Raw genomic sequence first — 16296 nt, 5'->3', positions numbered from 1 at the left:
CGAAGGTCCCGTTTGCATGTTTCCGTGATCCATATGAGGTGACTGAGAGGGAGTTCCTGAAAGGACCACTGAGCTGAAAGAAGCCACTGGAGAATTCTCATGTGCAACCTTGCCAAGGGGACTAGAAGAACCGTGGCGGACATGGATCCCAATAGCTGCAGGACCATTCTGGCTGGGGCTTTGGACCTGGGAAGTAAGGCTCGAACTTGAGTCTGTATGGTTTGTATTCTGTCTGTAGGTAGATAGACCCGCATTTGGTTTGAGTCTATCTCTACCCCTATGAATCTTATTCGTTGAGATGGCAGCAACATAGACTTTGGCCAATTGAAGGGGATTCCAAGGGAATTGCCCAGTGATATAGTGGCTTGTAGGCTCCGCAGTAGTAGATGCTTGGAGGTGGCAGTTAGGAGCCAGTCGTCTAGATAGGGAAACACCTGGAATCCTAGACTTCTCAGGTGAGCAGTCACGACTGCCAAGCACTTGAACACCCTGGGGGCTGTGGTGAGACCAAAGGGCAGCGCGCAGAACTGAAAATGACTGCCTCCTAGGCTGAAGCGCAGATGTCTCCTGGACGCTTGATGTACCATGATATGGTAATAAGCGTCCTTGAGATCTATGGAGCACATCCAAACACCTTTCTCCAGCAATGGGAGAATGGTTTGTAGGGTGACCATTCGGAACTTGGACTTTCTGACTGAACGGTTTAGAATGCTGAGGTCCAAAATGGGCCTCAAGTCCCCGGTCTTTTTTGGCACCAAAAAGAATCTTGAGTAAGTCCCTAATCCGATCTGGTCTGCGGGGACCGGTTGGATGGCTCCTTTTTGCAGCAGCTTTGAAACTTCTGAGGCTGCAGTATCCCGTTGACTGGGTGGCGGGTCCGGGATTTTTTTGGACTGAGGTGGAGGGTGAAAGAAAGGGATGGTGTAACCTCCGGCGATAATTCGAAGCACCCATCGGTCCTGAGTGATACCTTCCCAGGCTTTTAGGTGCTTCGAGAAATGACCCCCGACTGGCTCCAGAGCTGCACAGTCGGGCAATCCCTCAGGGACTGTGAAAGGCCGAAGAGCCACGAAAAGACTCGCGGTCTCCAGTGTTGCGAGGGCCTCTGCCACCTCTGGGACGGCGTCTTCCGGAAGAATTTCCCCCTCCCCTGCCTCTGGAAGGGGGATCCTCCTGCTGAGAGGGATAAGGCTTCTGAGATCTACGGAACCACATTTTCCCTCCTCTTTTAGCCTTGGGATAAGGCCAAAAGGGAGTGGAAAATCGTGCCCCTACGGCAGTCAGAGTCTTACCCTCCTGTTCGCAGCGGGTCAGTGTGTCCTTTACCTTGGGTCCAAACAGGGAGGACCCATCAAAGGCGTCGGCAAAGGAAGACTTAAAGGCCTCCGCGAAATGACACAGGCGGAGCCAGGCTTGTCTCCGTAGAGCAATGCCTGTACCCGCCTCTCTACTCGCCCCTTCGGCCGCATAAGAAATGAGCCTCATGGACGAGTTTGAAATGGATGACAATGTAGCCAGCTGAGAGCCAACCGTTTGGGCCAGCTCCTCAGGCAGGTTACCCAAGAGGGTATTGGATAGTTCTTTAATCAGATCCCTCTGAAATCTAGTAAAGTGCGTAAGGTAGTTCAAGGACCTTAATGTAAAGGCCGCTGAACTTAGGGTGCGCTTTCCATACCGATCCATGCTCCTAGACTCCTTATTAGGAGGATGGACGGACGTCGAAGCCTCTGCTACATCTTGCTGGGTAGCAGATGCCACCACCAAAGCATCTACAGCCACACCTTTAGTTAGAAACTCTTTTTCAGGGGGTGCCGAGAGGAACTTATTCGGATGAGCAGGCACCGGTTCCACAGAGTCTGGGTGTTCCCACGCCCTTGACAGATCAAATCCAAGAGCTCGTCGAAGGCGGAGACACCCAGGAGGCGGAGGGCTGAGCCCCGAAGGCCTTAAGGAACACCGACTCATCAGCAGAAGGGGGTTTGGACTGCCAGCCGCCTCGTTGTTTAAGGGCTTCCAGGATGTCTGCAAAGGAGACCTCATCCGAGGACGACTTAGGGGACCCCTCTGCATCATCGAGATCAGTGTCTGATGTAAGAGACTCATCAGGGGAGTCAACATGCTTCCTCTTGCACAATCTTTTCCTGGGGCTTCTTCCGAAGAGGCTTCAGAAGGACCTCCAGGAGGGGGGGGGGCCCCAGTGGGGGTAACCTCAGGCCCCGGGGCTCCGCTGTCTAAGGACAGGGGGACTGCCAAAGACCCAGTCTCGGTATGCAGGGAAGGAGCTGGGGAGACCGTGGAGGTAGCCAAAGATGATTTGGCTAACGCACTCCTCATAGCCCTGAAGGCGGGACCACCAGAATCCTGGGAGGGTCCCACCTCCATGGCCACGACAGTAGACGGCACTCCCACCGCCGATGCACCAAGAGGGAGACTTGGGACCGAAAACATCAATCCCGAAGCATCCCCCCCAGGGCCGACGGAAGAAGTCCGCGTACTGAACTCTGACCCAAGAGCCGGAGTTGGAGTAAGGGTCGGGCCCGACCCTAAAACCTCCACCGGTTCCACCAGCACCGGCTCCAACGGTGCCGAGGCTGTTGGAGGAGGAACCATAGTAGGGAGGTGGACCATCGGCTCCGAAGCCAAATGGGCTGGAGCTGAAACTAGCTTTTGGAACACCGGAGACTGGAAGAGTCTTAGGAGCACCCTGTCGATGTCCGAATCAGACATCTTGGATGATCTGGACGATACCAATCAGGTCCGAACCGATTTCTCCATCGGCTCCAAAGGACTAGAGGACCGGCTCCTAATGGATTCTACTACTATCGGCTCCGAGGGAGATCTCAAGGCAATTTCCCTCAGTGCCGATAAGGACTTCGTCTCCGAAGGGGAAGAGTCTGAGCCGGTAACACTCATCGGCTCCAATATCAGTGGAGCCGATGAAGGTGACCCGCCTCTCAATGCCCCAGTCCTCGGCTCCGAAACCAGAGGGGTCGAGACTGGAGGCATCGAGGCAGACCATTCCGCCCTCGGCTCCGAAGTCCGTGGAGCTGATGGAGAAGTCTGCCTAGGTTTTTTGGCAGTCGGTTCCGAATGACTGGTCGGAGCCGACGCTTTCTTCTTTTTTGAAGGAGAGGGAGATGAAGATAAAGCCTCCTCGAAGGATGGCTTGATTAACCCCTTAAGGATTAATTTGTTTTTCCTCTCCTGGAGGACCCTTGATGAGAAGGCGTGACACACGCTACATGATTCTTGTAGGTGCTTGGCACCTAAACAGTAAACACACGAGGAGTGGTCGTCCGTTATGGACATCTTAAAACCACACCTCATGCATTTTTTAAACCCGGAGGGTTTATGCTCTTTGGACATGACTAGAGAAAAGCACAGTTATCTAAGATAACATGAAAAACTAGCTAGATAAGTTCAAATTACACAATAACACAGTGCACAAGAAAACACAGAAAGAGAGGGTCAAGTCCCTCTAACTAAAACGGGTACTTGACCCACAAATAAACGCTAGAATAGCAAAAGGGGAAGGCCCCTCTAACTAAAACGGGAAACCTTCCCTTAACAAAAAGAACAACTTTCTCAACAAAATCACCAAATACACACACGTATCACAACAATAGCTGTTAAAACAGCTTTTGGGTTGAAAACGAGCAAATTCCTGACAGGAAAAGTCTAAATAAATTAGTACTTAGCCCAGCCAAGTTGAGACCACGTCTTAGCTTGTAAGCGGCAAACGAGATCTGGGGGATTAGTGGTGGTGCATCCTGGGATAAGAAATAGCTCAGCCAATAAGAGGCCTCGCTCTATAGCATAGCGTGCCGAGTCAGAGCCGAGGGATCGGCTCCGAGCCCATCAGTACAGAATGTAGGCGAGATAGGATCACATAACATCTTGGAAATATGACAAAGGATATGGTGGTCAACGTATAAGGACAAGATAACAGTGAAGATGAAACATTCTGACAAAAAAGAGAGGAATGAGATGCCATGTCATACCAGAAAAAATGAGAAAGTTAATTTAGGTTGGAGATGGGATAAGCAAATTCACAAAGGAAATGGTGCAATCATGCAAGCAGATCCAAGAGATGGAAAAGAAAAAGGTAGTAGATAAGCGAAATGGCAAAAATTAGAGTAAGCTAGGTGACTAGGAAAACTCAATAATGCCTTGAGTACACTCAAGTGGACTTGCCTGAAAATAAGTCTAAAACTACCTTTGTTCTTATTTTCTTATAACTTTTTATAGAATATGTATTGGGGAAGAACTAAAGTTTTACATCACATACTGAATTTGAAAACTTGATACAGTCAACATGTCCTCTTGTCTAACTCCACAGTACTGCAAAGTGCAAAACTATAAACCAACAGGGTTGCCAAGAAAAAACTCCATGTCTGCTGTTATCAAAACGTAATCCTGTGTAATGAGAGAAAAAGGTATTAAAATGGCACATATACCTGAACAGCAACCCAGCTGGCATTGACTGTGTGCTCACCAAATGGTCCAAAACCTGAAACCGCAAAAAAAAATGCACCATTAAAGTAATACATTCATGAAAAGTACAATGCATCATTTCACATCATCTACTGATCGATGCCACAGCATAAAACAATGCCTCAGAAGGATATGCTAAGGCATTCCTAGGCTAAATAATCAGCTACAGCTGTTGCACAACTTGAAAATATTCATAAAATACAAAAAAAAAAAAAAAATCACTACTTATTTGAAGCAGCAGTCTCCTAAAGAATGGCACAAGGTAGCTGGTAAAATTGCCCGAGTTTGAAACCAGAAGTCATAATTCACGCAAAAGTAATATACTAAATAAAGACCAAGCACTGACTCCCAAGCGAAAAAACGGGAAATGCACAGATAATCCACAGGAAATCCACTGAGTTTATTAACGGACTTATACGAACAAGTAAAACAATAAAACTATGCAGTTAAATAAGTGCATAGTTTTATTGTTTTACTTGTTCATACAAGTCCGTTAATAAACTCAGTTGATTTCCTGTGGATTATCTGTGCATTTCCTGTTTTTTCGCTTGGGAGACAGTGCTTGGTCTTTATTTACTATCGTTGGACTTTCGTTTTAAATGTAATATACTGACAAGCCACACTTTAATTTCATTTTATCTGCCATGTTATTACATTTAGCTATATACCACCATTATCTAAGCAACTGTGTTTCCTTGTTCAGGAGTACCACCGACAAGCACAGGGTGTCAACACACGCAACAAGGGAGGGTGCAAGTGTTTATAAACTAGTATGCAGTACAACAAAAACAAACACAATAAGTTAAAATTAATACATTTGTAGCATGTGGACAATATTAAACTTCCATTACAATGTCAAAGCACACGGAGGTGTGCAGCCAATGCTTTTGTTTATTCAAACTATTATCCTTTAGATTACCATTTTCTGTGTTATCAAAACTATTCTCATTTTCTGTGTTATCAAAACTATTCTCCTTGTTGCTAAAGAAACAACTGTGTTACCAGAAGTTGCAACATTTGTGACTGCCAAATAGTGCCTGCATGGAAAAATAAGTTGTAGGTAGGGTTGCCAACTTTTCATGTCAAAAATTCAGGACATGTACATGAAAGCAAAATACGTGTAATTTTTGTACCCCCGTCCCCTCCCATGCAGCCATTCCAGTGTCTCATTACTTGGCTATTTCTCATAGGTTAGTACTAGGCTAACTGCTCTTGAAAGCCATTTTAAGTCTAGCCAATTATCCCTTTTGAGACTCAAACCCTGAACCTTGAGTGTGCAAGGCAAACACCTTAACCATTAAGGCCACCCTCCCAACTACCTCCATTTCTTCCCAGTTGCCATTAATACTGTTCAAAATGCATACCGTTTTCTGCTTTACTTCTACAATGATTACAGAGATTTGAATTTAATTTAAAACTTTTATTTTAACTTTTATAGCACATACACTGATAGACATTTGCTAAACAAAGTAATACAGTCTCGCAATGAAAACAGACTTGGCATTAAAAACTTTTCTGCCTTTGAAACTCACATTTGCTGAAACAGCATTGAAACCCACATTCAAAGAAAATGCATCTGGCCAGTGGTGGATTAAGTTTACCTTTGGGCTGTTTTCAAATCACAGGCCCCTTGCACACATTTTTAGGACCACGCAAAAGTTATTTGATTCACATTCCTGATTGTAGTAAATTATAATATATAATAATCAAATTATATCCCTTGTATAGTTTTGAACATTTTTCCAGTAAGCAATGAAACAAAACATATGAACCAATAATGACACAACTGCCCAATGAGAACATTTCAACCATAAAAGTCCACTCAAACTTCTGTCATTACAATACACCAATATCAGTCAATATGCACAGTCTCTGCAGAACTAAAAGTCATCTAAATAACTCCACATTACAGAGGATCTGTAACTAATGAAAAGGTTGCTGCTAGCAAAACAACTTTATATTTTGGCATTTCATCTACAAATTCATTGCTGCTGCCCTTGAAGAATAAATTGCCTATATTACATTAAAAACGGTAAGCTGGTAATACTGCAATAAGGAGTGGATGGCAAACTGAAAACAGGTTCATTAAGTCCCTAAGAAATATTGAAGTGAAGAAGTGCTTGATGGTTTAGATAAAAGACAATCCTCCATTGTGGAGAAAATCTTGTTCAGCTGCACTCTGAAATTCAACTTTGAGAAGCACAGTACTCACACGATGTAGTTTATTTCAAACAAAACAAAGCAAACAAAAGAATTACTACAACAACCTATCAGGATTCAGCACAATACATATAATGCAATTCTTTCATTCCATTTGCGTTAGTTTCCATAAAATGCCCCAAATACCAAGGGTCTTTGCCAGCTGTTGTCACAAAGTAATTAAAAAAAAAACTCTGCTAGACAGGAATATTTTTCAGTGCTGAATATTTACAATACAACACAGTTTCTGGTTCGGTAGCGGTGATGGAAAATAGCTTATTTTGGTGTGCTCTGCTTCCCTCCTTATGCAGGAAAGTATGCATTTCTAGCTTTCTTAATAAGCACCCAGAAAGGGAGATATCTAATGTAAACAATGTGCCAACTGAGATCTTAACAGTAATCCTTTCACCTTGAAAAACAAATAACAAACTGAAGGCAAAATGTATGTATTAGTCATTTGTACAGCTCCCTAAATGCTAAAAATCTGTGTAATGGTGAAGCTGCCTGCCAGGCATTTAGTTAGCTTTTAGCAGTTCACATAAGAAGGAACAGAAGTTACAAAGATTTGACCAGGTAAAGAAATATGCTGAACTCTAGTTTAATGCAATCTAGGCAATGACAGCATAATTGAAAAAAAAATGAATATAGAGTAATACTATGCCTGACTACTGCTGCATATTTGTAGAACAATGCCACTGTGCCAAGTACTGAGCAGTTCTGCACTTTTCAGCTTATCCTGCCCCTTGGAAAAAAAATAGCCATCTGTATAATGGATGTTAGCACAGGTTTGAAAGGGTTAAGAGGCAAACCTCTGCCTTCAAGAGCTAAACCCAGGTTAAAGTGTGTGTGTATGTATATGTACATATATATGTATATACATACATACACACCACACACATACATACATATATATATATATATATATATATATATATATATATATATATATATATATACATACATACACACAGGTAGGTAGACGAAGAGAAAGAGGCAGAATCAGAGCACTTAAAGTGAATTAATAAGTCTGATATTTAATGATTAATTGTTGGTTTCTACCATCATATACATTCTGTTAGACCACAGAAAGTCCAGAGCTGCAACAATTGCTTATTAGTATAGTTAGATCATATTTTTCACCCCATTGTGCCAGATCTGGAACATCAGGCCTACTCAATATGAATATCAAGAAAGTGACATGAAGGGGAACAACCCGGTTGGCCACATATTACTGCACACAAATACAGACATGTTAACCATAGTATATGATGTCAGCATGTGAATTAGTCTGCTGAGTTAACAAGTTACACAGGTTAGTAAACTGGTCTGAGAATACTTTTCAGTCATGCCCCAGGCTAAATAAGCAGATACAAATGAATGTTGGCAGCTGTATTACATATAGTGCACTTACAACTGGTTTAACATGCACAGAAATAAACCTTGTATCTAAAGTATACAGCTAAATAAGCAGAAATATCCAACTACTAAATTATGTACACCTATGGAAAAAAACTATTTACAATGTCATACGATAGCATGGAAATCAGAAGTGAGTTATGTAGTCAGCTTTGCCCCCTGTACCACTTTAGTAACGGGTGCTAACCCCATAATGCTGGCCCTTTCCTCAACCTTAACCATTCACCTTACGTTCATTAGTTGTGTCCAGTAACACTGCCACTATGCAAGACGCATTTGGACATACAAACAATACTATATCTTATCCCCTAACCTAACCCCAACGCTAACCCTAAAATACACAAACTCTCACACAAATATATAACACCTATCCTTTACTCATCCCCGATCCTAACCCTACCTCACATACACATGCAAAAACACTCTCACCACTCCAACCTCACTTTCCTATAATCGGCATTACACAGTGTCAACATTTCCACTACGTGGCTATCCGTACCACTGACATTAAACCACACCCCCTGTGTTTGTTGAAGAAACGGCATTCAACAAAAACATGTGGGACCTGTGTGTACGTATGTATATGTGTGTGTGTGTGTGTGTGTGTGTGTGTATATATATATATATATATATATATATATATATATATATATATATATATATATATATATATATATACACACATATATATATTAAAGGTTTAGGCTCTGCCTATTGGAGGTTACTGAACTCCATTGAGGGAATGAGTTAAAATAAAAAAAAAAAATGTTGTTTTTAAATTAAAAGAAAATTAATCTCCTGCCATTTTTTTAGGACAACATGCTGTCTTTTCCATTTTCAGGACAGTGTCCCTTAATTCAGGACAGTCCAGAAAAAATTCTGGGCAGTTGGCAACCCTAGGATACTCTGACTTCAGACTACAAAGATTTTTTTGCATTAGTGGCCCTTTTCTATGCACGTTGAACAGTAATTGCAGTTAACTGGCCAAACAATTTTCACGCAACATTTATGAAACACTATAAAATGGACAGCTGTTGGGACTTTATAGCAAATCTGTTTAAACGTGCCAACAGCAGAAGAGTAAATGGATCCGAATTATTGCATGATTTAGCTTAGGGATAATTTAATGTAAACGTGGAGATTTTGCAGAGCAATGCCCTGGCAGTGTACATTAGACATAATGTCATCCTTATACTGAACTGCTAAGGGCAAATTTAGAGTTCTACAACCACATCTAGTATCTCTTCTCTGAAATACATATCCAGCCTAGTAAAAGCATACAATGCAACTGCCAATAGCGTGAAAAAAAGTCAGCTGAAGCATGAGGAAATATGCAGAAATATACCAATGAAGAATGAATGACCATACACACAACTGCAAGGGTAGTTGGGTGGGATGGAATTAGCAGAAGGTACGAGGGAAGAAGGGGGCATGTCTGATAAATGGAATGACAGCACTCCAAGACAACCTTGAGAAAGCATTTCCTACAGAAGGTAATACACTGCAACAGTAAAAAGTACATAAAAAGAGAAGATTTGTGGACTCCTGAAGCACAGAAAAGAAGGTAAACATTGGGTAGTGCAAAGACAGCTGCAACTTGGACAAACTCAACAGGCTACTAGTGTATTCTATATGTGTGTTTACATTCAAAATCAAGCATCATTTTTTTATCACTAAGAAATAAACATATTCATCAGAAGGGCGACGATCAGAAGTGATACCTCATTACACTGATTAACCGCAGCTGCAAAAATCACTTATGTCTATGATGTACTTTTCATCTAAATGCAGACTAATGTACCTACCTATTCAACTGACTAAGCAACTGCAGACATGGATTTTAACTTGACCTAGGGTTGGTTGCATTAGTATACGCCTCCTGCTTGGCACCTCCTCAAAGAAAAAAACAAGGTGTCAATGGTCACCTCTGCAGAAAGAGCCCATTCACACTGTAAGCACATCAGCTTCCAAGTACTTCAGGAGGTCTACAAAATGTTGCTCTCTTTAATATTAAGATGGTATAAAAAATATTAAAAATTTCCATTGCACATAAAGAATCAACCAACCAACATCATCTTAACTATTAACTTTAAGCAAAACTGCAAACCGTCTTACAAAACTGAACTACTCAGTTCCAGCAAGAGTGTGGCTATTATAATCACCACACAATGTAAACAGTCCATGTAATAAGATAAATCCACTATACTAACAAACATGCTAATAAAACAAACATATACAGTAGAAACAGTATGGGCATGTGTTTCAATGGACACAGTCTAGTTAACGAGATAGGTTCATAGGTTGGTACTGAGCTATCTGCCCGAAAGCATATATTAGCCCAACCACGTTGTGCAGTATTCACCGCCCCTTTAGTAGTTCCCTAGACCCTTGTATTAGCAGCTAGTACCCTTGGCCCCTATCTAGTAGTGCTGTTGGTGTGATACCCGGTGTGAACTTTGTTACCCATCCACTTATCAAGGTTCCTCTTGAAGAGGGATAGTGAGGGGCTCTTATGTAGATCGGGACCCTGTTCCATAGTAAGGGAAGTCTCTGCGAAGGGAATCTATCCATCCAGCATGTTCTATTTATTGTTGTGTTGAGGTTTATATCCCTAGAGCGGGTAGCTCAACTAGATTTGGTTTTGCTAAGATGGAGCATGTTCAACAATTCTGGGTTGGACATGGCTCTGTATGTTAGACAGAGACTGCCTCTGAGAAGGCGGTATGCAACAGAAAACAGTCTTAGCTTTTTCAATCGTGCTGCATAGGGCAACTGTTTGAGGCCAGTAATTCTCTTGGTTTGGTACCTCTGTGGTCTCTCCAGCTGCTGGAGATGTCTAGCCAGGTACATTCCAATTGGTGCATTGTACTCAATAATGGGTCTGATGAGGGGTTGGGTACCTCTGTGGTCTCTCCAGCTGCTGGAGATGTCTAGCCAGGTACATTCCAATTGGTGCATTGTACTCAATAATGGGTCTGATGAGGGAAGAGTAGAGGGGCACCATTACATCCTTAGATCTTGATGTGAACCCTTTCATGATCAGATGGGTCACATAGAAGGATTTTCTAACCACTTTGGCAACATGGTTATCAAAGGAAAGCTGGCTGTCTACTTGGGTCCCTGGATCCCTTATTTCTTCTTCAGATTTCATGGGATTACCTCCTATATTGTACTTTGCAGGTACTCTGTTTTTTCCAAAGGGGATTACTACGCATTTTTTTGCATTTAGCTTGAGACCATGGCTTTGACACCATGCACCAGTCTCATTTAGGCCCTTCTGGAGGATCTCCATGTTGGCCGGAGACTATTATAGCACCCAGTTTGCAGTCGCCCGCAAACTTAGTCATCCACAGCCCTGCTGTGCTTGCCTGTACTTCTGAGAAGTATATGCCAAACAGGAGGGACCCCAGGACAGAGCCCTGAGGCATACCACTCGTTACTGGTCTGGATTCGGACATAGATCCCGCTACTCTTACTTTATGGGATCTGTCTGAGAGCCAGTTTGCGATCCATCTTGTGACGTAAGGGTTTATGACCAGGCTGGTGAGCTCATCAATAATACCCGAATGGGGAATGGTGTCAAATGCTTTAGCAAGGTCAAGGTAAGCCTTGTGTACCTCCTTTCCCTTATCTATAGCCTGAGTAACTGTCTCAAAGAAATCCACCAGGTTCAGGAGGCATGATCTGCCCTTGACGAAGCCGAACTTTGTGGGGTCCAGCGACTGGAGGTTCCCAATCTCTCCACTTACGAGTTTCATAATGATTCACTCCATAGCCTTACAGATCAGACTGGTCAGGCTTATTGGTCGGTAGTTCCCAGGGTCAGTTGTGGCCCCACCCTTGTGTAGCGGGATCACCGTTGCCGTGCGCCATTCTCTGGGCACATATCCTGTGGAGAGGCTGAGACTGAACAGAGTATTAAGATGCGGGGTTAATTCCCTTTGGAGCTCGCGTATGACACAGCCTGGGACACCATCTGGTCCCATAGAGGCAGTGTTTTTAGCTTTAGCTAGAGCCTTGTTAACCAACGTATCCGTAATAATTGGACTTACACAATCCCCTGGAATGGTAATAGGCCCTGTAGGTGGTGAGGGGGGGGGGGGGAGAAATTTGCACTGAACCTGTCAGTCAAGATGTTGGGCAATGTCAGAAGGGTCAGTGTATTTTGTTCCATTTTGTACTAGCTCAGAACAGACCTCAGCGTTGCCATTTAGGTTTTTGACGTAGCCATAGAAGGCCTTATGGTTATCCTTGGCATCCTTGGCAACTTTCTTTTCAAAATTAGCTTTAGTTGACTTGATGAGGGCCCTCAATTTCTTACTAATGCTGATCAGGGATGATTTTTCTACTTGAGATTTGGCCTTTTTTGTATAAGTCTCCTCCTTTTATTGTAAAGTTTGCTTATGGCCAGGGTCCACCAGACTGGTTTCTTCTTGCTTGAGGAAGGAGTCTTGGTTTTATTTGGGATAGCACGGACCATGCAATCCTGAATATGCATATAGAGTGCCTTGGTGTAGGATTCCGCATCCTGGATATCATTATCCTTCTGCAAGGGAATAGTGAAGCTTTCCACTTTGGATGCAAGTAGTTTGAAGTTTGCTTTGGAAAGGTTTTTGACTATGGTTTTTTGACTGGAGGAGGTGGAGGGGTGAGGATGTCCAGGGTTATCAGTTTGTGGTCGGATCTGACCAAGGAGGGAGTGATAACGGGTGTGGTACAGTGGGCGCCCATATTTGTGAAGATTAAATCCAATATGTTGTCCCCTCTAGTGGGGGAACATACTAGTTGTTCAAGGGCATTTGAATTTATAAATTCTATGAATCGCTGAGCATAGGAGTTGGAACATTGGTAGTTCGCCTAGTCTATACCAGGGTAGTTGAAATCACCCAAGATTATGGTGTTGGGTAGGACCTTTATATTTTCCAATGTCTCAAGGAATGCAGAGTGAGCATCTTGGGACATGGTGGGTGATCTATAACCGGCTACGACTTGAAATGTGGTTTTGCCTGCTGATAGTTGCGCATGGATGATCTCTGGGGCATCATGCTGCGCTACTAACCTGGAGATATGGGTATCCTTGATGAATATGGATACACCTCGGCCCTTTGTACTGCGATCCGGTAACTGAGACCGGAAGGTATGATATGAATTGTAACCTGACATTGCTGGGGTGCTCTCTTGAGCCTTGAACCAGGTTTCCGTCACTGCACAAACATTGATTTTCTCCATGCTGAGGAGAGCCTAGAGTGTGTGCATTTTGAGGTTGAGACTTCTGGCATTGACTAGCATTACCCTTAGTTTTTGGTTACCTGTGCTGGTTACGGTGGTTGGTTTGTCCTTTGAGCCTTGCCTAAAAAAGGCACTATGGGGATGGCAAGAGCCTTGGCCAGTATTCGAAAACCTAGGTGTGCCAGGTGCAATCCATCTCTGGCAAAACAGCGAGGCTTGTCTATCATGTCATCCCAGGCAGACAGACAATGGATCCCCTTAGAATGACACCAGAAGCTTAGCCAATTGTTGAAATTGATCATTTTGTCTTTATATTGTGGTATCATTCTAGGTGAAGGTAGTATGCTACTCAAGGTCAGGGTCATACCAGCTTGGGCTACATGATCAGAGAGCTCCTCAATGTCTCTTTTCATGTAGTCCAGGGAGGTACGTCTTAGATCATTCACACCAACATGTACAATAACAGCTTCATACTTGTACTTGTTCTGGAGTGCCATAAGTGCTTGTGTTATGTGGCGGATCCGAGCACCCGACAGGCAGCTAACAGTAACCATCTCCTTGTTCAGCCTGGTGAGTGGAACATCAGTGTGCCTTACTATAGAGTCTCCTATTACTAACGTGTTAGGTATGGTGTTTTGCCTTAAGGGCTGTTGTGAGGCACACTGCTGAGGTGAATTATGTGTTTTCTGGCTTGTGTTTGGGGGTCTGCTATGGCCAACCAACTATACTAAAAAGCAAATCTGATGCAATGCAAGCAGCATGACTAACTAGGTACATTAACTAGAGCCAACCAACTAAACATATAAGCAAACCTGCTACAATAGAAGCAGTCAGTCCAACTGGGTAACACCAAGTAGAGTCAACTAGCTGTACTAATAAGCAAACATGCTACAACGGAAGCAATTGTACCTAACTAGATATACCAATTTTAGACAACCAATTTGATACTAAAACAAACATGGTTTTAATGAAAAAAAAAAATACCATACCCTATTACCACGTGCTGAAATATTAAAACATATACATTAAAATATAACAAAATAAAAGTGCCTGGAGACCAAGATCCTACATATAAAGTTTTTGTTCTCTGCCACCCCTATTTGTTACACTTTCCATGAGTCCTCCACCTTCTTCGTCCAGCTTTGATTTTCATGTAAATCACCATTTCTGATACTTACAGTTACATTCAAGATCAGGCCTTGAAGTCAATATTCTATTTCTACACTGAAGTTTTCAAGCAGCCAAAGCAATGTTGTGGGTCCAACCAACATTCAACTATACAGGCACAGCTCGGATACAGACAAACAAGTTAGACACACACAGACCCGAAACATGTGTTGTGGCAGTTATGTACACTAGTTAAGGAATGCTCTCCTCTGCAGGATACTAGTTTCTGTGACATATGAACTCCAATCCCTAGCCAGTCCATTGTTGATCTTGGTTCATTCCAGAGTGCAGGCATCCAGCACCATGCTGCTGCCCATCTAGTCTCCCTTTTCAAGTCTGCAGCAAGCCACCTACGCAACCCCTCCCCTCACCACCCCACTTAACCATTGCATTTAATTCTTTAAATACACTACAATGAAGAGTCAAGAGATGTGGAAAGGATTTTGCTCCAACTTCTCTGCCGTGTAAACCCCACCCCCACCTGTCTTGAACTGTAGAGTTTCAATCAACCAGTCACTGTGCCTTCACACCTTCCTCTCATTTCCATACACACGACCCTTCCAGTTGAAACCCAACAAGTTGAGACCAGACCATCTATAGTTTCTCTCCTCCAAACTGTCTATGTTTAGCCTTCACCATATAGTTCAGGTTGCCTATTTCTCTCTGAATAGCATGTCTGAGATCTTCTGCAGAGTACTTTCCTCATCAACCTGTTATTCCTCTTAAGTTAATCCCTTTATGTGGATGCACTAGTCTAAGCAGGACATCACTAATGCCATGGAAAGGTGAAGAATGCTTCCAGCCCCCTGTAGTCCATACCTTAAGCAGTGTCTGTCTGCTGTAATACCCACTCTAGTATTAGGCAAAATAATTTTTTTAGATGTAATCAAGGATTTGTGGGATAATTTCTTTTACTACTTTCTTTGACCCACCCCCGTTATATCCTATGCTCACTAGAGAAAGGGCCTTTATAAAATTGAAACTAGCTAAAGTTAGAGATCCCATCGAAACTAGGTCTCGAACGAAGGGAAATAATCAAGAAGGCGGCTCTGAATTATGGCAGGTAGTTAATGATACACAACCTGTAGAAGAAGAAATATGCCCACTTATAGAAGTTCCGAACCCTCAGGTAGGACAAGAAGATCAGACTCTTAGTGTATCGACCCTGGACTCCGGAAGATATCCGGAAAGCTACAAAAGGGATTCCCCATCCGAAACTTAATTTCAGAAAATTTTCGGAAGATTTACAAGGAATGAGGCTAAGTTATAACTTAAACGGGGAAGAGATAGAAAAAGTAGTTCGACAGATTGTAGGGCCAGACTGGTACATGATTTGTGGCAATTGGAATCCTTGTGACGCTGCACAAAAACCTCTTCCACACAGCAGCGCAGAATTAGATACTAGAGTGAAGGGACTTACAGACCGCATCTCTGAGAAATGGAAACCTAGGGCAGACTGGACTTGCATTAATCAAAGTGTCCAGCAGGAGGGTGAATCAGTTGACCAATACTTTGCTAGACTGTTAGAATGTTTATTACAACCACTGTGGAATGCAGGTTCCTAAAGATCAAAAACAAGATTCCCCATATGAACAGCAGTTGAAGAATGCATTTCTAAAACGTAGTAGTACACCTATAAGCAGTTTCATTACAAAGCATATGGTTGACCATCGAACAAGTAGATTAAATTCACTACTCGAATATGCTAGACATGCTGAAAGGCATTTTAATAGCAAAAAGAAGACGACGACTCAGGTATTTTCTGTAGAAGATGGAGCAGAAGTTTATGTA

The 16296-nt window shown here is 42.9% G+C and overlaps 1 protein-coding gene across 2 annotated transcripts in view; it reads right to left on the bottom strand.

Annotated features, from left to right (window-relative positions):
- Positions 1-16296, bottom strand: part of PGPEP1 (pyroglutamyl-peptidase I) — a 383139-nt gene that overhangs the window by 355459 nt on the left and 11384 nt on the right. For both annotated transcript variants that reach the window (XM_044053836.1, XM_044053835.1), the window contains one exon: positions 4458-4510. In XM_044053836.1, the coding sequence (XP_043909771.1) occupies positions 4458-4510 (53 nt within the window). Of the gene's footprint in view, positions 1-4457; positions 4511-16296 lie in introns of those variants that run through there.

Source organism: Protopterus annectens, chromosome 13.part0, assembly GCF_019279795.1.
Source record: "Protopterus annectens isolate FY-2018-M chromosome 13.part0, PAN1.0, whole genome shotgun sequence".
Lineage (NCBI taxonomy): Eukaryota > Metazoa > Chordata > Ceratodontiformes > Protopteridae > Protopterus > Protopterus annectens.
This window is presented reverse-complemented; position numbering and strand designations above follow the sequence as displayed.